The 24,433-nt window shown below is 35.4% G+C and overlaps 1 protein-coding gene across 1 annotated transcript in view; it reads left to right on the top strand.

Moving 5' to 3' along the window:
* The window catches only part of Usp47 (ubiquitin specific protease 47), a 507,668-nt gene that overhangs the window by 261,081 nt on the left and 222,154 nt on the right, over nt 1-24,433 (top strand). The window contains exons 18-19 of the mRNA XM_089246367.1: nt 6,105-6,217; nt 15,086-15,190. Coding sequence (XP_089102493.1) covers nt 6,105-6,217; nt 15,086-15,190 — 218 coding nt within the window. The remainder of the gene's footprint in view (nt 1-6,104; nt 6,218-15,085; nt 15,191-24,433) is intronic.

Here is a 24,433-nt window from a genome sequence, read left to right as displayed (position 1 = left end):
TCCTTTGGAGTCAATAGCATAGTTTTTGTTTGCTATTTTCTTGAATGTCATTTTCCAGAGATTCAAACTCTGAAATCGATTATGGAACTTCCAGTTTTATACGTCTTTGGCAAGAGTAAGTTTTCTTTTTGTAGCATTCACAGAGATTAACATTTCTTTCACAAAAGCAAGAAACATCTCTGTATTGCAACAATCCATTGCCAGTTGCTACTATTTGGTGGACTGCCATAGTGCCTTTCAGCACAGGTATATCATTCGGGATAATTTTTTTTATACCTTTTATTTTTTCATTTTTGATTTCATACAATTTTACATTGGTGGCATCTTTGAGAATTGTGAAAAACTGAGTGGCATCTGATATGTGATTCCCACATGCAACCAATCTATCAGCTGTCCTTTTCAATACAGCACAAACACCATCAACTGCTCCTTTTCTATGGTTTGCTTTAAAAAAAATCCAAGTACACTTGAAATATTTTGCGACATATTTGTCTAATAAGTAAAAATTTTTCTTTTGTTTCTACTGAGTACAAGGTCCATCAGAAAAAAAGTGAACCACATTTATTTCATATTCTTCTTTCATCACTTTCAAAATCGGTTCCAAATGAGCCCAAATAGATGAAGGTCCATGCTCCAAATTCGGTGACACTAAGCAGAACGAAATTGCCTTCTCACATTTAGCAACATACACAGGGTTTGTGCGGTGCTTAAAAACTCCTTAAAAAGTCATTAATTTTAATTTCTTTTTAAGGACCCTTAAAAACCTTCCAGCTGTTTCTAAAAAAGTCTACTTTTCCCCCACCCTGAAATATTTTTTGCTAAGGTTGATGATGAGTAGTACTTGATGCTTTGGAAAAAAGAAGGATAAAGAAAACAAGGCGTTTGTTGGGGGGGGGGAGATTTCTTTATAGGGATTTCAAGGCCACCCTGTAGCGGGTGGGAACAGCTCTGCCGATGACCAGCGTAGCTAAGAGATTAACGACACCTGATTGGCCGGGCTACAGTGCCCACACCCGCTTCTGATATGCTGAGAAAAACGGGAAAAGAAAATTGTTGCGCTGTCAAAAAAATTGACAATGAAAGTGAAATAAAGAAGTTAGCTAAGGCCCCTTTCACACGGAGCGGATGCGGACGCACCTTTTCACATGAGCACTTTAGTTTGAAATTCTGCCATAAAAACTATTTTTTCGCAATTTTTGTAACTATTTTTCTCCTTTAACCTCTATTCAGTGCCCATGGCAGCCTAGAGTTATTCTTTATTCTTCTGTGGTTTAATCTAGAGCCCCATAGAATATGGGTATAAAGATGCCTTCATTCAGATCTTTGTCTGTGAGAGAAAATGAGTCGATGGGAGAAAATATCTTACTATATTTTCAAAAGGTTTTGAAAAAAAAAAAATCTGTCTTTTCGGAAAAATATGAAAAAAAAAAAATTCCAAAAACATCCAATGTTCGAAAAATCCAATCCAAAAACATCCAAAACATCGATGTTCCAGAAAAAAAAATCAGGAGATATCAAAGACTTTGCAAGTAGAAAAAAAGGGGAGTGGTGGAGACTTTCAAAATGTCTGTGCTTAGAAATATTCACATCACAATTCTGTCTTAGGCCTGGATTACGCTAAAAGTTTTGTAAAAGCTCTTTGATAAAACGGGAAAAATTTGACCAATAAAATCACCGGTTGCATTTGCTTGAATGCAACCGAACCGATGTGCCTATTGGTTTAATTTTTCAAGTTTTATAAAAGATCTTTTATAAAACTTTAAAGTGTAATCCCGCATTACACTATAAAAATTTTCTAATAATTCTTTTAAAAATACAACCAATAAGCTGATCGATTGCATTTGCTCAAATGCAATCGATCAATTTATTGGGTGCTTTTTTCAAGTTTTATAAAATAACTTTCATAAACCTTTTAGAGTGAAATCCCCAAAAAAAAAAAAAAATTATTATTATTATTAAATTTTTTTTTATTTTTTTAAGCGGTATTTTATCTTATGAAAAAAAAAAGTTACGCAAAATTTGAAAGAGTACTTTCAGTCCTCTACAAAATTTGGAGGATTGAAATTGAATTTATATGCGTATTGGCATTTTCCGGCAAGTTCCCGCTCTCGATTTTGTCCCAGAGAATCAGATTGTGGTAACCCCAGCTCCTTATTCAAATTATCGGCCCCTCCTCTGGCTTTTCATTTTGAAACCCCGATCATATCCTTAATCCTACAGTGAAGATGGTTTACTCTAGTTCAGTGTTTCTCAACAACCGACCGCAGTTTACGTTTTCAAGAAAAGAAAAAAAAGTCGCCACTGCAAGCAGCAGAAATTACTATGGTCGATCGTCATTGCGTCAAATCCCAATGTTTCGTGGAAAAAAATTCATTTCATGAATAAGAGCTAGTCTGCAGAGTTATGAGTTAATTTGTAAATTTCGCCAAATAACGAGTGTTAAATCGCCAATGTCACCATATAAGGAGTGCTAAATCGCCAAACATCGTGTTGTATGTCCTGAAATTTGCTCCTATTTTGCAACAATTTCTTTCTGAGTATAACTGAAAAACAAGAAGGAAAATTGAAAAACTTAATTTCAAAGAATTTGTGTATGTGTTGATCCATTTTAAGCGAGAGGTGAATAAAGAGTTGCTGCAAATATAAATAGTTTTGTAGAAAAAATCTTTGTCAGCTGTGGTTTTTATTTTAAATAATTGGAGGGGGAATACATATCACTTTTAGAATTTTTATAATTTATGTAATGCTGTTTTGAGTATTTTTGACTGAAACTTGAAGGTTTTAGAACACTTTGGTGACAACAGAAAGCATGTATGTGGATTGATTATTTTATGAATTCTTATGATGATGGGTAACTAATCAGAAGTTGTAATTTCTGAACCATTTCTACGTCTATATTTTTGAGAAGAGGGAAAATTTGTTTGGCAAATTAAAAGTAAATTTGCATATGTGCCCGCCCCTTTTTTTTGCTGTAAAACTTCTAAGTTATGAAGTTTGCGTGACTCCTTAAAAACTGCTTGAAACTCCTTTAAAACTCCTTAATTTTTATTTAGGAAATTTTGTATGAACCTTGATACAGCACAGGTATGAAGACATACTTGAAATATCTGGTACTAAAAACATAACGGGGTGAAATGTATAGGTGACCCAGAGACTCCTGTGTATAACCTTTGAAAAACTTTTAGCCCATTCTAAAAACACACGCCCCCCACCTCATTGTTTGAGTTTTGGTCTGGTAAAATGTTTAAAATCTGGTCAGAGTGGACAATGGTCTTGCTCAACTGTATATTATATCATCAAGATGATTTTTCTTTTATTTCAAAATTTTTTGTTGAAATTGAATGGTAATTTGGTGTTGGTATAAATCTCGCGTTTATGTCTCTCACATTAGTGATCCAGAGTATATATTAGTGAGACTTGGGGAGAGGGGGATAGAGCCAGGAAACAAAAATAATATTGGGAAATAATTGTTCTCTCCCATAAAATACTGAATGTATTGTCATATAACGACCTCTATTCATACTAAAATGCCAGGGCGCGGTAGCCCGGATTGATAAGATACTTGCCTAAAGTACCAAAGGATGTTTAGAGGTGTCGTGAGTTCGATACCCAGTTCTTCCTTGTCAGAAAACTTTCCGGAAAGGGGTACAACAGAAACGGCGACGGGACCACAGAAAAATTTGCTACTGCAGGGAGTCCTCCATCAAGGGGTTAGCACACCAACCTCTCGATGTGTATAAAAAAAAACAAGTCTGCTGTTCGGAATCAGTAATAAATTGTAGGTCCCAGTCTAATTAGCCCTCGTGTGCAGAAAATGACAGTGGTGCGACAAAAATTATCAATGAACTAAAATGCCCCTTATGCCACATCTCCGTGTATCTGTGCCTGGCAGTGATTTTGATGATCTGTACTGTTTATATTTAACTTTCATATTTAACTGAAAAAGTAACATGATGAGGACAATGTGGTAAAGGGTTTAAATTGAATAGATAACTTATTAAATTTAACTTAAAGCTTCAAAACCTCTTAACTAAGAAAACTTTACTTTAAATCATAGTTTCCATTCTGTTTCATTGGTTGAGTTTTTGGAAGACGTAACAGAGTGAACAAATTAGCCTAAATTATTTTTTTTCATTATAAAATTATATGATTTGTGAAAACTTTTATTAAATTTTTGGAAGCATATCTCCATGTGCTATCACTTGATGCTGATTTAGATGAAAATAAATCTTAATTATTTATGATAATGACGTAACAGAGTGGACATCTGACAGAGAAAAATCTTTTACTAAGGACATAAAATGAATAAGTCATTTTGTAAAAGTCAAATCCAAAATTGTTGATCAAGCATTAAAAGTAAACCTTTCAATGAGCTCAAAAGTGTTATCAGATTTAATCTGGTATAAAAATACCTTGGTATCTCAGGAAGTAGAATATTAGAAATAATCTTAAAATTTCACATATCTGGAATTATGTTGAAAAAATCAATAAAGATCAATATGGACATATGGAAAATTCAGCATATGCACATATTAGAGAAATAGTAAATTATAATGAAAGACCAATGCCTAGGACATCCAGACAAAAAATATATAGGCATCCCAAACAAATATTTCATCTCCCCTGGGGAAACATCTAAGGTAGAAATACCTTCTTCTGTATATAACAATATTTATTAGTAATTGGCACCTATTTAATCTCTTTTTCTTATTTTTGATAAATTTGGCACCTATTTAACCTTTACTTTTTTTTTATTTATATGGCACCTATTTAATCCCATATTATTATGGCAACTATTTAATCTTTTGTTATCATGACACCTATTTACTCAAAACAATCAAAAAATTCAAAAAAAAAAAATCCACCTTGGCGAGAAGAGGTCACCTGAGTGTGTATTTGTGTATGTGTGATAATGCTGATTAACAATATCCTGGAAATAGAATTGATTCGCATGTTAACACATAATATTGATCACTTTCCAATTCCGATGGACTTGTTTTTGTGAACTATATACACTTACCATTTGGGTATGGACTTGTGTTGAGAATTATGGTGTGACGGCAGAAAAAAAAATTGTGTGAAATCTGTGAAGATTATGACCATAAAAATGACCAGATTGTGACAAATTTTCTTTTTCTCAAGCACTTCACTTCACTCACACACTTACAGACATACATAATATATTCTTTTCTTTACTCCTTCATAGGCCTATCTGGGCCCATCCTTATTCCCACAATCAGCCAATGGGCTGGGCATGGGGGCAATTATTTGATGCTGGTCTGGTATAAAAATATATTTTCTCAAATGGCCGTAACAGAGATTTGGAAAGAGCTTTTGATTACGTTGACTTAAATATTCGAACTTAGAAACTTTACTCAGCTTGCATACGTGGCAATATATTTAAATGGTTCAAAATATATTATTTATTAATTCAATAAATAATATATTTTGAAGAAAAGAAAGAAGGTTAGAAAAAGCTACTTTTATTTCCCTCTAGCTTTTCAAACATTTCAGTGTTTTGTTCTTTGTTCGTTTGTGTCATGCAAAGTTGCTAGACACATTAACGTTTTAACTGCAAGTTTTTCAAGTTTTCTACTTCCTAAGTTTTTTCTTCTTGTTTTGAATGTGTGCGGTGATGTGTGATTTTATTACCAAAGAACTTGTACTTCGATTTTGTCATAAAGGGTGTGACACTATTTTTGATGAATAAAATGATTTCTGAACGGTCTTCAGCCTGGTATTGTCTTAGGACTTTTTTTAGAGAGATTTAACCTGTTTCAAATTAAAAAACTAATTCACTCAAACATGAATCAACACAAAAACTATACTGTCCCAAGTTATGATACCCACTCCTAACTTGGGGCAATTACCATTTAAATTTTTTTTTAGGTACTAAATGTAAACCTAAAATTCTCAAATTGTCAGTAGAAAGAGCCTGACACCCTTCAGAACATATGTATTTTTTAATTTTTCATTCAGGGGTTGATATTTCAGAACAAAATTCAAAATCATTTTAAGTGTGGACACTTGACTGTATGCTAATGATTAAATGTTAGTATTGATCAATATTATTGTTTGTTTATATAGATAATTTAATTTTATAGAATTCATGTCTATCAATGATTTTCCTCATCATATAAAAAGGCTTGCTCAAACAATGCAGGAACAGGAAGAGTTAGAGAGACAGCAGCGAGAAATGGATAGATATATGTGCAAAGTATGTACTTAAGTAGTAAAAAGTTCTGTAAAATATATGTTGAAATGTAGTATTTTTATGCATGAAAATCAATATTATACCCCCCCCCCCCTTCAATGTAAAACCACAGATGTATACATAAAATGACATAAAAAAAGATGTCCACCTCACTAGCATAAACTCTTTTCTTATAGGGAAGATCTACCTTTTATATTTTATGATCTTATTTATAAAGGGTGAGTTGTTATCTAAACATTTTGTTAACTCTTCTCATTCATTCCTCTACAGACATACAAATGTATATCAATCAACAATTTATCTTATTATTGGCATGCTGATCTTCTCAAGCCAGTTGCACTGTTAATATAAGTGTCTGTGTTGTTGCGCTATGTGCTTCTAAAAATAGGCTATATTCAATACTTGAATGTGTTGCCATTGTGGAGATGTAGATGCATACTGGTTTGGTTAAAAAAAAACCACATGATTTATTAAAAAAGAAGTGTTCTCCCATTGTAATGCCTGTGAAAAGCAGTATTCAAAAGTTGGTGAGAAAATGGCTCAGAACTGAAGGCTTCATAAATGCATCAAAAAATAGAATTGCTAATTGGTGCAAATTTATGAAATGATTACACAATTCTCGAAAGTCTACCACAAAACTGGTTTAACAGATTGTGGTACTGCTTGTCTTGCGCAATTTTTATATTTTTATTATATTTTTTATGCCACTCACTAGTTAGGCATTATCTAGTGTGATCTTGTATTGGAGTTCAGTCTGGCTTCAACTGTCGACCGAACATGTCGTGAAAATCTCTCTCTCTTCTACGAAATAACTAAAAAAAGAAAGGAGTCATGACTCTGTATGTTTCCGAAATAACAACCAGACATCCACCAGCACTAGCATCACCACAGTACTGGTGACCCGCATAAAGCAGATGTTTGACAGCCACGAACGCGAAGACGAAAACAAGTACTCTTTCTCGCTTCGTAATGTGACTTGCTGCCTTTTTTTTCCCCCCTGTGTGTGGTGCGTTTGCTGACTGATTGAGGGGCATCTCCTCCATTCTCTTCCTGGATTGTGCTGAATTTTTTTTTTGGATATGCCGAATGCTACAGAAGAAACAGGTATGTCGTCTGAATTAGAACTTTCACGTGTTTCTTTTCACGAGCTTTCGATCTGAAAATCCGATGTCGATCTTTGGTTCCTTCAGATTGAATCGAACTTTAAAATAGCCAGAATTACTGATCCTAAAACGCAATTTCACTGTATTGTGACAGCTCTTGATGTCGAAGTGTTATCATATGTTAATGATTTGATCAGAGCTCTTGTTACAGATGATTCTTACAACCAGTTAAAAACACACATTTCTCAACAGTTTTCACTGTCGGAAACTTCCCACTTACGAGTTCTACTCCAAGAGCTCACTCTTGGGGATCAGAGTTCACTCACAAGAGCTCACTCTCAACTGAGAAGCGACCTTCTCAGTTGTTGCATGAGATGCATACATTAGCTGGCAAGAAAATTTCAGATGAAGTGCTTAAAACCCTTTGGTTACAACGTTTGCCTAACCATACACAGCAGATACTTTCTGTTAGTAAGGATACATTGCCGGATTTAGCAGAAATGGCAGATAAAATTACAGCAGTCACTGGGCACACACCGACTATTTCTGAGGTCAGCCATAACGAAACCATCAACTTGCAATCACTTCAAAGTGAAATTTCGACTCTGACCGCTTATCCCGCTATAAAGAGAAAAATTTTAGCAAAAAGGGAAGAGTTCGTTCAAATCCACTTCTAGAGAGAGGTCTAGTGGTGATAGTGCACTCAAACGTAAACCTTATTGTTGGTACCGTTTCAAATTCGGTAGAAAAGCATCAAAATGCATTAAACCCTGTGAGTGATTGGTCGGAAAACTAACTGGCCCATCTGTTTTGGCGACAGCAGGCGTTTAGTTCGCCTTTTTGTTCATGATCGAAAATCTGGTACTGGTTTTTTAGTGGACACAGGCGCTAGCATTTCTCTCGGTTTTCCCATGAGATACACAGGTACATAAAGCAGCAGATACAAACTTATCGCTATACGCAGCTAATGATACTAAAATTTCTACGTATGGTTGCAAATCTTTATCAGTGGATTTAGGATTATGCAGATTGTTTAGATGGTTCTTCGTTATAGCTGATGTTAATCGCCCGATATTAGGTGCTGATTTCTTAGAACATTATGGTCTATTAGTTGACGTAAGAAAGACTCGTTTGATTGACAGTTTGACTTCACTTTCAATCAAATGTAGCAATGCCAGTTGCACTGCATTAGGCTTAAAGACCATTTGTGGCGATTCGCCCTACTTGAAAATTTTATCTAAATTTCCTAATCTAGTGAATCCTTCTATGCTTGGGGCTACTTCTAAAAAGCAATGCGTTACACATTGCATTACTACTAAAGGTTCTCCTGTCTTTACCAAAGCCCGCAGACTTTCTCCAGAGAAACTTGCTATTGCAAAGCGTGAAGTTCAATCGCTAATGGATCAGGGCATACTGAGACCTTCAAAAAGTCCATGGACAAGCCCGATACACATTGTTCCTAAACGTAATGGAGAATACTGTTTATGTGGGGATTACAGAAAACTTAATTCTATAACGTGTCCAGACAGATATCCTATACCACATGTTCATGATTTCAGTTACGGTCTGCAGGGAAAAAACATTTTTTCTAAATTGGACTTGGTTAAGGCTTATCATCAGATACCTTTAGATCCTGAGTCTGTTGAAAAAACTGCCATTATTACCCTATTCTGACTTTATGAGTACTTATATATGTGTTTTGGAATCTCTAATGCGGCACAATCATTTCAACGGTTCATAGATATTGTCTTAATATTATGCATATTTAGATGACGTACTAGTTGCATGAACAACAGAAGAAGAACATCTTAGCGATCTAGAATTAGTTTTTGAACGTTTAAACAGTTTTGGTATAATTCTTAATCCTGATAAATGCATATTTGGGAAATCTGAGATAGAGTTCTTAGGAATTTTGGTTAACAGCAACAGCATTTCTCTTTTGACAGAAAAAGTTTACATTCTTCGTAATTATCCGCAACCAAAAAAGGTTAGTGAACTTCGAAGATTTCTAGCAATTCTCAACTTTTACCACCGTTCCTTAAAAAACGCAGCATCTGACCAGGCTCCCTTACACGATTTGTGCAAAGGAAAGAAGAAAAAAGATAAATCTCTCATCGCTTGGTTGGGGGAAACTATTGCTGCTTTCGAAACGTGTAAACATGCTATTACCAATGGCACGCTTTTGGCTCATCCTAAACACGATGCTCATCTTTCGTTGACAGTTGACGCATCGGATTTCGCTCTTGGAGCTGTTTTACAACAAGCTTCCGATGGTGTCATCGAACCACTCTCATTTTTTTCTCAAAAGTTAACAACAACTGAAAAGAACTATAGTACTTATGATCGTGAGTTGCTTGCGGTTTATAGTTCTATTAAACATTTCAGACACATGTTAGAAGGCAGACCATTTACGATCTACAGTGATCATAGGCCTCTAACATATGTTTTTCACAAAGTCAATGATAACAGCTCTCGCGAACAACGTCGTCATTTAAAACATTTATCTCAATTTTCTACGGACATTCGTTACATTCAGGGTGAGCGAAATATTGTAGCGGATGCTTTTTCCAGATTGTCCGAAATTAATTTACCTGACTCGATTGATTACGCAGCTATTGCTACTTCACAGAGTACAGACGCCGAATTACTAGCCCTCTGACAACCAGGTGGGGTGCTCGATATAAAACCTATAAAAACCTACAGAACTTTTTTGTGACTTATCCGTCCCTACGTACCAGAAAAACACAGATATCACGTGTTTACCGTCCTTCATAACCTCGCCCATCCAGGCGTTAAATCAACTGTGGACCTTATTCGTCAGCGATTTGTGTGGAGTTCAATTCGCAAGGATGTCACACGATGGACCAGAGTGTGCATCAATTGTCAACGCTCAAAAGTGCATCGTCATATTCGATCTTCCATCGGTGCATACCCTTTGCCTCAATGCAGATTCTCGCACATTAACATCGACATTGTTGGTCCTCTTCTTCCTTCTCAGGTTTTTACCTACTGCCTTACCTGTGTGGGTCGATACACCAGGTGGATAGAGGCTTTCCCGATGGAAAACCAAAAAGCAGAAACTGTCGTAGAGACATTCTACTCTAGTTGGATCAGCAGATTCTGAGTTCCGAAATCGGTTACCACCAATCAAGGGAGACAATTCGAGAGTTATTTGTTTTGCACATTCGTTCGTTTTCTTGAAACTCATAAAACAAACACGACAGTGTATCATCTGGCCTCCAATGGCATCGTTGAAATATTCCACCGGCAGCTCAAAGGTGCCATACTTCTGTCCATCCGAGCCAGCATCAAACCGGACATCAACACTTCTGCTGCTGAGATGGCTTACGGATCACCATTGTGCTTACCTGGTGAATTCTTCCGTAGTTCCGATCCTCAGCCAACACAGCCGGAATTTCTACGTGCTCTACGAGATCACATAAACACTTTACGTCCGATCCAAACTTCAAGGCATGGGACTCACAACGTTTTCATTCATAAAGAACTTGCTGTTTCTTCCCATGTGTTCGTGCGGCTGGACACCGTACGAAAGCCCCTTCAACAACCATATTTGGGGCCATATGAAGTGATTGAACGATCTCCAAAAGTATATACAGTGAACATGAAAGGCATACTAACGAAAATCTCAATAGACAGATTGAAACTAGCATTTTTGCTTGATAGCACTTTTAATGAGCAATCACCGTTCACTGAACCGAAACAGCCTTATGTAACTCGATCAGGGCATACGGTTTGTATAAGAATTCCTTGATATTATTCTTATTTGCATATTTTTTGAAATGGATGATACTGTTTTTTGCAACATTTTTTGAAAATTAATATTATTATGTTTTGAAAATTTTTCATTTTTCAATTTTCTTATATGTATATATGTCTATTATCTATTCTAGTAATCGTTTTTGCATATATGTACATTTACTAATTTTTTTATCATTTGTAATTTATTTTTTGCTCGACTATTAATTTGTGCATATGAATATTTCATTACTTTTGTAAAAATTTTCATATTGCATATTTTTTGCAATTTTCGAACAAATTTTTTTTGCACATGGCAATGCTATATTAGTTGCCGTAACTATATTGTCAATTTTTTTTTGCATTGTGCCATATGCCGTCCTTCAGACTTGTGGGGGAGTACTGTGGCACTGCTTGTCGTGCGCAATTTTTAAATTTTTAATATATTTTTTATGCCACTCGCTAGTTAGGCATTATCTAGTGTGTTCTTGTATTGGAGTTCAGTCTGGCTCCAACTGTTGACTGAACATGTCGTAAAAATCTCTCTCTCTCTCTTCTATGAAATAACTAAAAAAAAAGGAGTCATGACTCTGTATGTTTCCGAAATAACAACCAGACATCCACCTAAATACGATACAATCACCACAAGGTCATAGTGAGTGAGAGAGCATCCAGATATGTTCTGAAAGCCTTGGAAATCAAACTTTACTGTGTAACAATTGTGCAACAATTGAAGGAGCTCACTCTTGATCATATAAAAAACTATTACTTAACAGTGATAATATGCTCTATTGTAAACGTGACTTTATTGAATAAATATTTGGTAATCATCATGTACTATCAATCTATCATCATGTACTCAATCTATTGCTGGATGTAGGTCTCTTCTGAATTTTTCCTTTTTTCTTTGTCTGCTTTTTTTCATCCAGTTGACTCCCAGCCATCTTTTGGATTTCATTGCTCCATATTGTTTGAGGGTGCCTTCTTGGATGTTTAACATTATATGTATACCAATTTAGAATATTAGTAGTCCATCTATTGTCCTATTTTCTTGCAATATATACAGCTCATTTCTATTTCTTGTGTTTAATTCTTTCCATGATATCGTATACCTTTTTTTGGCTTCTTACCAGGTGATCCATTTCTGTTTCCCATTGTGATGTCTAGCATACATCAACGCTTCTTTGTGTTGTCTGTAATCTTTGTAGCATTTTATTGTTGAGCAAAATCATGATCTTCAAAGCAAAATTAGTTGAACATAACTTTAGATCAATTTTCTCATACCCACCCGAATACTTGCCTTTGCCAGTTCTTGTATCATTTCTTTTAGTTTATCTGGATTATTGCTTATAATAACAATGTCGCTGCCAAAAATTTAAATGATTGAGAAGGTCTCTATTTATTTTAATTTCTTACTCATACCACAATCCAGTTTTCTGAATACTTTTTCTAAAATAGCAGCAAATAGCTTTGGTGAAATAGTATCACCCTGTCTGACTCTTTTTCCAAGTTTAATCTTTGCTTTTCCTTTATCCGAACGAATGGTTGCAGTTGTTTTTCATAGATTTTCTTAATGATATCAATGTAAATCTTCTCTACCCCAGTTGCGTCTAGAGCTTTAACAACAGCAACTGTGAAGACAGAGTACAGCAGATGTGAAGACAGTGTCAAAAGCTTTCTCAAAATCAGTGAAATCCATACTCAATGGTAATTGGTATTCCTTGTGTCTCTCTACGAGTTCCCTAATTATTTATATGTGATCCATTGTATACTAAATTCAAAAACCTGCTTGTTCTTTTGGGTGAGCTACATCCAATAGGGATTCAAGCCAATGTGTCAGCACTTTGGTGAAGATCTTATAAATTACTAATAGGAGATGGATTGGTTGGTTGATAATTCTTTATAGCCTCTCTTTCACCTTTTTCGAGAAGAAAAAAAAACCATCATTGTGATATTCCAATCATAATCCGATTTTGTGCGAAGATTTGCATACAAAGCAGCTAGCATACTGGCAAATTCTTTCCTGCTTCCTTAACAATGTTGATCAAAACCCTATCTTCACTTGAACATTTCCTTTTCTTCATACATTGTATAGCCTTGTAAACTTCTTTCAGCACAGGCACTACTTGTAAAAATTTTGCTCTAATTTCTTTTTTCCTGTTCCCTTTTCTCTGTTCCAACCCTTTCTTGTTTGTACAGAGCATTAGGAAATTTCTCAACAATGCTAATAATTTCATTTCCATTGTTTGTGATGGTTCCATCTTCCCTTTTTAATGCAAGAATTTCTTTTCTTCCAACACATAGTTTTTGCTTTGTTAATTTAAAACTCCTATTATCTTCTAGTGCTTTCTTTACAATGTCACAAGTGAACTTTCTGACATCTTCTGCAATCCACTTTTGTACCATCTTGCAAAGTTCTTCATATTCCACTTTTGATTTAGGTTCATTCTCTATGGGAAATTTCTCCTGTCTTTCATCAGTTTCTTTATTTCTTTTATTTTCTTCACTGGCTTGCAATTTGTTTTTGTCCAGCAACTTTGCCACTTCACTTTAGGGTAGTGGTTAAATTTCTGTTCATCATGGTGACGTCTTGTCCATCTCCAATGATATTATTTAACAAATCAAATCAGTTCTTCAGCTCTAACTGGAATTTATATTGATGTTCTTGAAGATTTACAAATACAACGCCACAACAGGCAAATTGCCCAACGAGGTGGCTGAACATCATGGATCCCCGAGCCCCTACCTACTACTGCTACACCACACATGCACCCCCCCCCGGAACCCCCCAACGAATCGGTACATGCGGGAATGTGCGTGTACGTGTAGTGCAACCTGACGTAAAGTTTGTTTCTGTGTAATGCTTGTTATGTGTAGTGCTGTCATCTGCCCCCAGTTTTACAAACTATGAGTGAAGTGTTATGGTTGAATGATTTACCGTTGTAGGACTGTTGCTCTCTGTGGCGAGACTTTTTAACGGGGAGATCGGCTCGCATTTGCGCCTTGAAGTTGGGAACCACAGAAAACCAACTTCAGCCGACCACCACTGTGGGGTTCGAACCCGGATCCTCGCATCACGAGTCCGGCACTATAACCACTCGACCACCACAGCTATCATATCGATGATAATTTTTGTATTTTTTTTGATAAGTTTTGCTTTTTCCATTTTAGTGTTAAGCATTATTCTACATCTCACCAATTGATGGTTGCTTCCTGTATTGAATTTGTTAAGAACACTGCAGTCTTGGATCATTTGCTTCTTGTTAGATAGGATGTAGTGGATCTCTCTTGTTGTTCCAGTTGGGCTTTTACACATCCGCTTTCTTTGAGGTTTCTTATTAAAATATGAATTCATGATACATAACTATTGATTAATAACAATTAGTTTTAAACATGGAACGTGAAAGTCAAAAAGATAAAAATTTATATTAAAAAATAAGCATTTTAATAAGAATATAATGACCTATCAGATAATAATGGTGTATTCTGTTGTTAAACAATGATAAGTTGTTCACAAAAGTGACAGTGAAATTACCTTATAACAAAACATTGTGTTTGTTTTGTTAAAAACAGTGCAAAGTGCCTTAAAAGTACCTTAACTAACAATTAACTAAATAACCTTGACAATTAAATATCAGGATAATAATATGGAATAAGAACATTAACTATCATCAGATAATAATGGTGTATGTTTTGCAATTTTTCTTCTTTTTTTGTTACAATGATTAGCCATTTATTGAAGCAACAGATTGTTAATTGGTTTACAAATCATTGCCGGTTCATCATTGCTGAAATAAGACGTTTTATTTCAAGGAGGCAAGATATGAGAAGGCTAATGCTGATGGGAAAATATTTGTTTTTCACATTATTTGAACATTCTTTTTCTCCTTTGTTCATTGAAAATCTAATTCATTGCATGTATTCACCCATGCATGTTGTGTGTTTTTTATGAAACTTTACAGGTATATTTTGCTGGGAATTTTATAAAAAAATAATAATTTTATAATTTCAGATCAAATTATTCTGTCAGCATCCTGTGCAGAAAAGAATGGTGGAAATGAAATTGAAAGTCCATAAAGATATTACTCTAGCCGAAGCCACATCTACAGCACGTTCTGTAAATATGAATTCTTTTTATTTATTTCTTTTAATTTTTTTAGTGTCTTTTGAATTTTTCTTGTAACAGAATTCTTTATATTACTTCACAATTTTGGAATGATAAAATGATTGATTTATAGTTGACCACCTTGTACACAATTTTTTTTATTAATTCATTAAAAAAAATTTTTTAATGACTTAGTGCTGACTTAGAACAACTAACATTTATATTTAAAATACAGTAAAATCTATTATAAGGGAGCTCTCACAATCACAGGAAAAAGTTTTGTTAATTTTTGTTAGTTTTGTTACAAGCAAATTTGAATTATTTGCTCTGTCATGATATAAATTGTAAAAAATTCCTCCTATATCTGCATCATAGTTGTTTTTAAAATCATTTTGTTCTAATATTAGTGAATGAACAGAACTCTCCAGTCATGAAATGGATTTTTGTTCCCACAGCAGTTTATCCCCAAAGACGTTTTTGTGTTTTTTGTGTTGAATTTCGTATTCAAAAAGGCTCTGGTTCTTAATTATTATACCACTGCTCAATTCTATGTTTTTATGAATCATTAACATTTTTCTGCTATTCAGAAAGGATTTTTTATATGTGTTGTTCAGCAGTTTGGAAACGACTTTAAACAGTAAGTTGTGGCCAAATGAGCCATAGTAGTTACTGTCTTAGTAGTGATTAGTGACTCTTAGTGAATAGGAGAAACAAAGATCAAATAACATTGTCACATACCCAGTGTGTATATTGGAAAAGCTTAAAAATATGAAGAAGCAACATAAAATGTGACTTTTCTGGGTCCATCCTTTGTTAGAAGTACCTCAGAGTATTTCTTTCTAATAGTGGAAGCTTCATGATTTCAGCGGGTCATAACAGAATATTTCCTGCATCTTTAACATCAAATTTGACAGTCACTCTTTATAGTGAGAGTAAGCCATACTCGTTATATCAGACTTTTACTGTAGTTTCTGGAACCTATTTAAGCATCTGCAGATGATGATTGAATACAGTGAAACTTCCATAGACGGCCACCTATATTCCGCGACCAAATTCTCATCATGGCCAGTTTTTGTCTGAATGGACAAAAGGCTCCATAGACATAATACAAAAATCACCCTTATACCACGCACACCTCTGTATGCGGTCAATAGTCAACCTGTCTGTGGCCACTTCCTTATTGATTTATTGATAAGAATTGGAAAAAAAAATTTGTGCATTTTTTTCTTAAGCATTCAGATCTGATAGTTCTCTGTGTATAACCCTATTATATCTTTATACATCAGCATAAATATATTAGAGAAAAACAATGTGTGTAGACCCAAAATTGGAAAAAGGAACCACGGCTAGACTCGTTTCAGAACTGTATGAAGTTCCTTCATTAGTAGCAAAGAAAAAAATTGGAAGATAGTGAAAATACTCCTTATAACAGGAGTTACTCACTGTTCCAGACAAAGAGTCGAAATTGAAATGGCTGGCAACAAGAGAAAAAGGAGGAAGAAAGAAAAGAAAAATGGCAGAGCCAATCACAAACAGGAACATGATAAGTGTTGCTGATGGAGAAAAAATAATTATTGTAAGAAATTGTTGCCAGATTTTTGAGAGGGGTGGTGTGCTAGTTATGTGGTTGACCAACTGGTTTGAGTTTTTGTTGATGTGGAAGAAGTCCAAATCAGACGGTGAGGGGCATTTTTGAATAATTTTGGCAAAAGAAAAGTCAAATTTATGGTCAAAAGACCAGTAATGTTGGGTTAAGGATGAGTGGTTAAAGTCTTGGTTGGGTACGTATCTTCTATGCTCGTTTAAATGGTATTTAAGGGCATGTTTATAGTTTGACCGCTAAATGACAATCCACATTGGCATGAAATGCTGTAGATGCCCCAGTTGTTGAGTGGGTCAATGGGATCAAGAGACTTCAGAGTCAGTCCTGGCATCTGAGATCTGCTATAAGGAAACAACAGATCCTTGATAATATAGATTAAGGAATCGATCAGATGATCTCGTATTTCAAATTCTGCATAAAAGTGAAACCTCGATATACATAATGATACTGGACCAAGAAAAATATTGTAGAGAGATTGTCGTTATATTAAGAGGCAACGTTGTCATTACGTGTCATCAAATTTATGTTGCTGTTGGCATCTTTTTTAAATCGGCATTGTTTAGTACTACCAAAAAAGGTGCTTTTGAGTATTTATTTACTCCCAAAATGTCTTAATTGATTAGCTGATTAAAGAAATTCAGTTAAATGTGTGTGTGTGTGTTTGTATTGCCCCTGTAAAGGGGTTTATCACACTACACTTCTGTGTGTCACACAAAAAGTAGTGATACCAAACACCTTCGGTGATTAGGTGATGCCCATTACCAATATTATTAGATGTCATTGGAAGAATCGAAATATGTGACACGTTAAGAAAAATATTGAAGGTATTTTGAGAGAAAAATAAATAAGAATTACATTGTAATGGTATCAAAATCATCCTCAAAAAATATTTTGTAGTGGTGTCTATCATAGTAAAAGATATCGTTGTATTCATAGGAGTTTAATATTACAGACTATAAGGTGATTCGACAAGCAAGATTTGAAAAAATACCATTGTAGTGAGATTTATCATTATATCGAGTACCATTGTAGCGAGGTTTCACTATATATATTTATCTTTTTTTTTTCTTTTGGGCATGTAAACAAATTGAACATATAATTTTTTTGTGACATTGAAAACCGTTATTTTGACATGCCTGTGAAATGTGTTTTTCCAGTCATACAACCTCTATTTGGCAGTCTCCTCTGCAGATGGCCACTTTTTTTATGGAACACAGAGTGGCCATTTTAGAGGAGTTTCACTGTACAGAAATAATGGTAAATTATGAATTACAATTATAAAGGGAAGTATATGTGTCACACATGAGGGTGTTTGAGTGTATAAAGGGTTAGTGTAAATGCAGTACAAATTTGCACATTTTTTCATTACCTCACTACTGTTTTCACATAGTTTAGCTTTAAATTCAAAGAGCAAGCAGCTCAAGGAAAGAAAGGGCAAATGGAACATAAAGACAGTGATAATCAATTTTTTTTTTGGTTAATCAGAAAGCATGGATGTTTGTGATACCACTGTGGTTTTTTTTTACCTCTCTATGTATAGGCTTCTAGCAACAAATTTGGATGATGTACAATTGAAGTATCCAAAATAAATCTCACAAACTGTTGTATTCTTAGTTCACAACTGGTTCAATAGAGGAAATAAAAGGAAAAAGAAGATGAGTGGAAAAGGTTTTCCAGTCTTCCTCCCTTTCTCATACCTACTACTTCTACTCCCTTTCCCTATACATGTGATACTATATAAATTTGTTTATACTTGTCAAACTGTAGCAAGGGCAAAAAGAAAAAAGATAGTACTGACGTAAAAGAAAAAACCAATTCCTGTTTACACACTTACCAATGGAAAGTTTCAGAAGAAAAAATGGAAAGAGATCTAATGTATTTCTCCCGTTGAATTAAATACTAGGTATCTCGCATCCTGTACGTTAAGAGGTCAAGCAGAGATAGCAAGAACTTTTTACTAATTTTCATAATTTCTTTTGGGATTTCAAAGGATGCTCACACATATGATTATATTAAACAATTTTGAAAATAAACTATATCAAAGAGCATTTGTACATGCCACTCTTTGTTCAAAATTATTTTTTTTATGTAGAGAAAAGAAATTGAATTTTAGGCGGTAAATATAACTTTTTATTTCAAAAATTATTGGTTTGATTCTAGCAGATTTTGTTTTCATAAGGCAGAGTAGCCTAAGTCTCTAAGATTCTTGTCTACTATACCAAAGTATGTTAGAAGTGTTGAGTCCAATACCTGATTAGTCCTTGACAAAATCTTTCCTAACACAGAGGTACATAAACAGTATCTAACGCAAGGTTACACTCATACAACAAAAACTGCACTGCAGAATATTGCAGGATGTTGCCTTCACCACCACCAAGTGTTTGATGTGCATTAACCTTTCAATTACTCAAGAATTACAGTTTGAGTGTGAAATTCACAATAAACTAAATATGGTTGTCTAATTAGCTTTCATGTGCAGAAAATTACTGTAGCATGACAACAATGATCAAATTACCCAGACAAAATTGTGTACTTGAATGGAAAAAAAATTACATGTTGTGGTCAAAAAATGGTCAAAAATTGAATAGAATGTTCAGTTTCATTCTCGAAAAGGTCTCTTTATGTTCTCCTATAGTCATCCTTCCACTTTTCCGGACCTTAGTTCTTCTTGGATTGGAGTATGGGGTCACTTTTCTACAGCCACTCCTGAAAAAGTCCTTATTTTCTCTGAAGTGATGGTCCTTCTTACAATATAGGCATGTTTCATGGTGATGAATAGCATTGCCTAGAAAAATAAGAGGAATAATTCCCTCAAATATAGAGATGGGGAAAAATCCTCCTTTGTAATAGGGAACACGAAAGCAGGGAAGGGGATTAGAACATCCAGTGGTTTTGCATACCTGCCAACCGTTATGATTGTATCGTATTTAGTATGATTTTAGCTAATTAATACAATTATAAAATATGATTTTTAGTGAATCACTTATATTGACAGTTTCTGCCATGTCCCAAACTAGTCAGTGCTAGAAATCAATGGTCCGGTGATTAACATCACTCTGCGAAACCCATAGCCAAAAATTCCCCCACTCCCCGCGGTGAGAAAAATTGGAACACCACTGGGAGTTTTCACTGTAGTATCCCATGTCTCGACCCTCCTCTAACTGTATTATGCAGTATACTAAGTGGTAAAAAGTCTCACCACAGAGATCAACAGGCCTGCAACGATAAAATTATTCAGTCGTTACACTTCAATCATAGTAAGAAAAATTGGTGGTAGGTGGCAGCACTACACATAACAAGCATTACACAGAAGCAAACCAAACTTCACTTCAGGTTCACAACACACACACACACATTCAAACATGTACCAATTCGTTAGAAATTCTGCAGAGGAATATGGACTAGGTACATGTGTGATTTAATAGCAGTATACTAAGTGGTGCCACAATCCTCTACCATCCGTTTGATGAATCAATATGTTTTCAGAAATTTGCATGCCATCCTTGACCCATCATGCTTTCATGAGTTATAAAGAATTTTATTTTTTTAATTCAGGCCGAATTTTCTAAATGAACTTATGCCAAAACTTGAGTTCATAATTCAGTCATTTTTGATAGGTTTACAATAATAGACCATTATTTTCCGATATTTGATTATCGTCAATATTTTTCATGTCTGAAATTCGTAAAAAATACTTTTTATTGTTGAGTTATTCAGGATCTGGAATTTTTAGGATTTTAGGAAATTTCCAACAAAAACTAATATTGCACTATACACTTCATATAGTTTTATATTAATATTGATCACATTCAGGTGACTAGTATGTCTAATTTTGAGTTATAAATTATTGGTTTCTATTTTGACTCATTTTAAACACTTTTGCATCCATCTAATGAATGTTTATCTTTTTGATGTTTCCCCGTGATCACAAGACTCTGTGTCCTAGAGAACAAAATCATACTTCATTTTAAATAAAACATTACGGTTGAGCAAAAATTTTGAAAGGTAGACATAAGCAAACAATTTTTCGTTAGTGAGCGGTTCTCTTCCTGAAAATGTTTTTTTTTAAATTAAACCTTAATTTCTTTTCTCATGCAGAAATGGCCTTTTCTGATAATTATATGACTTCATAATCAATTTTTAGTATGAGGTTGTCTTGTCCCCCTTCCCCACCTCACCTCTTTTTTTTCTATGAATTGGAAAACGGGTCGTGTTTCGGGATGGGACAAATAGTGATTTACAAATACAACGCCACAACAGGCAAAATGGGCAACGAGGTGACGGAGTAAAAGATGCCCATAACAAGTATGGATGTCAAATATATCAAAAATACAGCAACCCAACTAAAAATGCAATTACAAACAATATATATATACATGGTGAAATATACAATGCCTATAACGAATAATTATGGTTGTCTAATTCTAAGTATGGATAGCTCTCGATTTACCCCAACATGTTTATCATATTTCTTTTTAAACGTGTCAATTGTGTTACAATTTACTACCTCCGGGGGCAAGCTATTCCATTTATTAACAACCCTATTAGAGAAAAATTCCCTGAGACACCATAGCCTTGCATTGTCCCTCACCAATCGATACTGGTGTCCCCTTGTAAAAGCAGTCGATTGGCGGTGTACCAAAAGTTCATGGTCCGTCCTATCCATCCCATTGAAAATCCTGAACACTTCGATCATATCTCCTTGACACCTGCATTCATCCAATGTAAACATATTCAAAAAATGAAGTCTCTCCCCATATCTCAAGCCCTGTGTGCCAACAAGGACACGCACAGCTCCTCTCTGCACCCCTTCAACCAAATCCATGTCCCTCTGTAGGTATGGTCTCCAAAACCTTACAGCATACTCCAGTCCAGGATGAACTAAGCCTTAGAAAAGCGAAAGAATGACTTCAGGAGAACACAAAGAGACCTTTTCGAAAATGAAACCAAGTATTCTATTAGTTTTTTTTACCACCGCTGAACAATGTTCAGAAAACCTAAGCCACTCGTCAATGAGAATTCCCAAATCGGTGACCCTAGTTGCATCCGGGATAGTGACACCATTCAACTCGTAAGAGAACCGTGGGTTCCTCGAACCAAAATGAGCAACCATGCACTTGCCAACGCTAAAGGTCGTGCTCCATTCATTTGCCTATGCTGCAATTGTAACGATGATCGTTACAGCCAAATACCCCGGTACCAGCTTCAGACGGGTTTGGTGTCTTCAAACACACTTTGAGATCAGAGCTCAGCCTCTACACATGGAACTGGAGGCGAAAGTCCACGGGTAGCCGGTCTGGCAGTAACCAATCCACAGGATCACAACGACGTTGAATCCTCACATGAAGTCAAGCGATGAGACGGGTGAGGTTCCAAGGCACACTTCTACAGTTTTAAGTCGTATTTGAGAGACGATCTAGCTCACACATTAACAGGGTGTGACGCCTTAGTGATTAAGACAAGTCGGTAGTAGTAGAATCGGTCGCAAGTCGTAGTGAAGCACATCTCTAGCTGGTTTTTATATAGCCGCATTCCCATAATGCTCTATGATAGAACCAATCACAAGATTAAAGGTGCAGCATTAGCTTGTACCTAATTTACATAATTTCATGAGAGAAAAGGAAATATTCTAAACATTATATTGAATCTGGCAACCAAACATATCAAGATGGCGGCTGAACGGCCCACGATCCTACCAGTCGATCCCGAAGACAAAATATATAAACAATGACTAGAATAAAGGATAATTTCCACGGGGCCTGATGGTACACAATCCTGTTTAAGTTGATCAGGAGCGATTAACTTCACATCATCTGCGAATTTGTTAGCAATCCCATCGATACCCTGATCGAGTTTATCGACAAAAAGTGAAAAAAGTATGTGGCCAAGGACACTTCCCTGAGGAACTCCACTTGTGACACCTGTCCAACCAGAGAATTTCCCGTAACTCGTTGTGAAATATCTCTTAACCACAATTCATGTTGGACCCCATAGAATGCCTTCTGGAAATCAAGGTAAACAACATCTACATTTTTCCCTTACCCAAAGCCTTCGTCATGTGATCATAGAAGCAAAAGTGGTTAGTCACACATGACTTCCCATGCTGATTTTCTGACAATACATTAATTCTCATCTATCCATTTCACAAACTGCCTTTTGATAATGAATTCCAAAATTTTCGTAACTCACTGGAAGATAATTGGACACAGCTTCTCTACCACCCTTCCTAAATATCGGAACAACATTAGCAAGTTTCCAATCCCTTGGGATGATACCTTCAGCAACACCACTACTGTATATTTGTGCAACTGGCCCGAACAATTCATTAGCATATTCCTCCGTGAGGACCCTAGGATAGATATCATCTGGTCCTGGTGCTTTGCTTGCACATAAATTTTTTTGCAGATTTAGGACCTCCACGTCTTCCACTTGAATATCATTGAAGATTTTATTACCCCATGCAACACCCGTACATTAAATGTCATTTTCTTCATTAAAACCGAAAAAGTCATTAAATGCGAAAAAGTAATTAAATGCGAAAAAGTCATTGAAAGCACTGCACATGCCTATATTACTCTCTAACCTAGACCCTTCTATCGAGAGGGGGCCAACTGTCCCCTTACATTCATTATTGACGTATCTAGAAGATTATTTTGGGTCAGAGCCAGTGTTATCTGCCAACCTAATTTCAACTTCCTTTTTACTATTCTTATTGCTTTCTTGAACGTTCTTCTTTTATCAGTAAACAATGATACCTCGCCTTGTCCACGTTTATACTCACTCTTTTCTTTTCAAGATAAATGTCATGCACACTATCCGTGAACCATAGAGTGCGCAATGTACAAACACCCTTTTTTCGAACAAAGGGTATGACGTCATGCAAAACAGAGGACAGCTTCGTACTAAATTCTTCCCATTGACGTACCACCCCCTACTGATTTCAACTGGTCTTTGAAAACTTCCACTAACCTTTCTCTCAAAACATTAAAGTTAGTTCTCTGAAAACAAGGAACAAGTCTTTTGTTATCAACCCCAGAAGTAAAGTTACTGTGAAAACTGATGACACAATGATCACTGGAAGAAAACTCGTCCCCCACTGAAAAATGTTCAACAAGATCCTCAATACTAGTAAGAACTAAATCCAAAATAGCAGTACCCCTAGTGGCTTCTGATATAGCTGATACAAAAAATTTTCGAGCACCAACTTAAGAAAGTCTCTTTCATACTGATTTCCAGATGAAAGGTTCTCCCAATCAATACCTGGGTAATTTAAATCCCCTAGTATGAGAACCCTCTTTCGCTTACACATGTAGGAAATTTCATCATGCAATTTGGCGATGTAGTTTTGATCCCTATTCGGTGGATTGTAACAAACCCCAACAATAAGTTCATGATGTCTTTTGTTTTCAAGCTCAACCCATATAGTTTCAATATCACTTCTCTGCACGTTACACTCTTTAGCCTTCAAACATGATTTCACGTATATCAACACTCCACCCCTTTTCCTATCAGATCTATTTCTCAAAAAGTATCGTATCCTGAGATGTATAAGATTCATCCCCATCATTTGCCCAAGATTCTGTAATGGCTATAAGATCCAGGCCCTCCACAACTATCTTTCTTACTCCCGAAGCTCCTGGCATTAATTAGCA

The sequence above is a fragment of the Pholcus phalangioides genome, unplaced genomic scaffold, assembly GCF_987345545.1.
Source record: "Pholcus phalangioides strain wild (caught in Gottingen) unplaced genomic scaffold, Ppha-v1.0 ptg000017l_1, whole genome shotgun sequence".
In the NCBI taxonomy this organism is placed as follows: domain Eukaryota; kingdom Metazoa; phylum Arthropoda; class Arachnida; order Araneae; family Pholcidae; genus Pholcus; species Pholcus phalangioides.
Note: the sequence above shows the minus strand (reverse complement) of the source record. Positions and strands in the feature narration are given on the sequence as shown.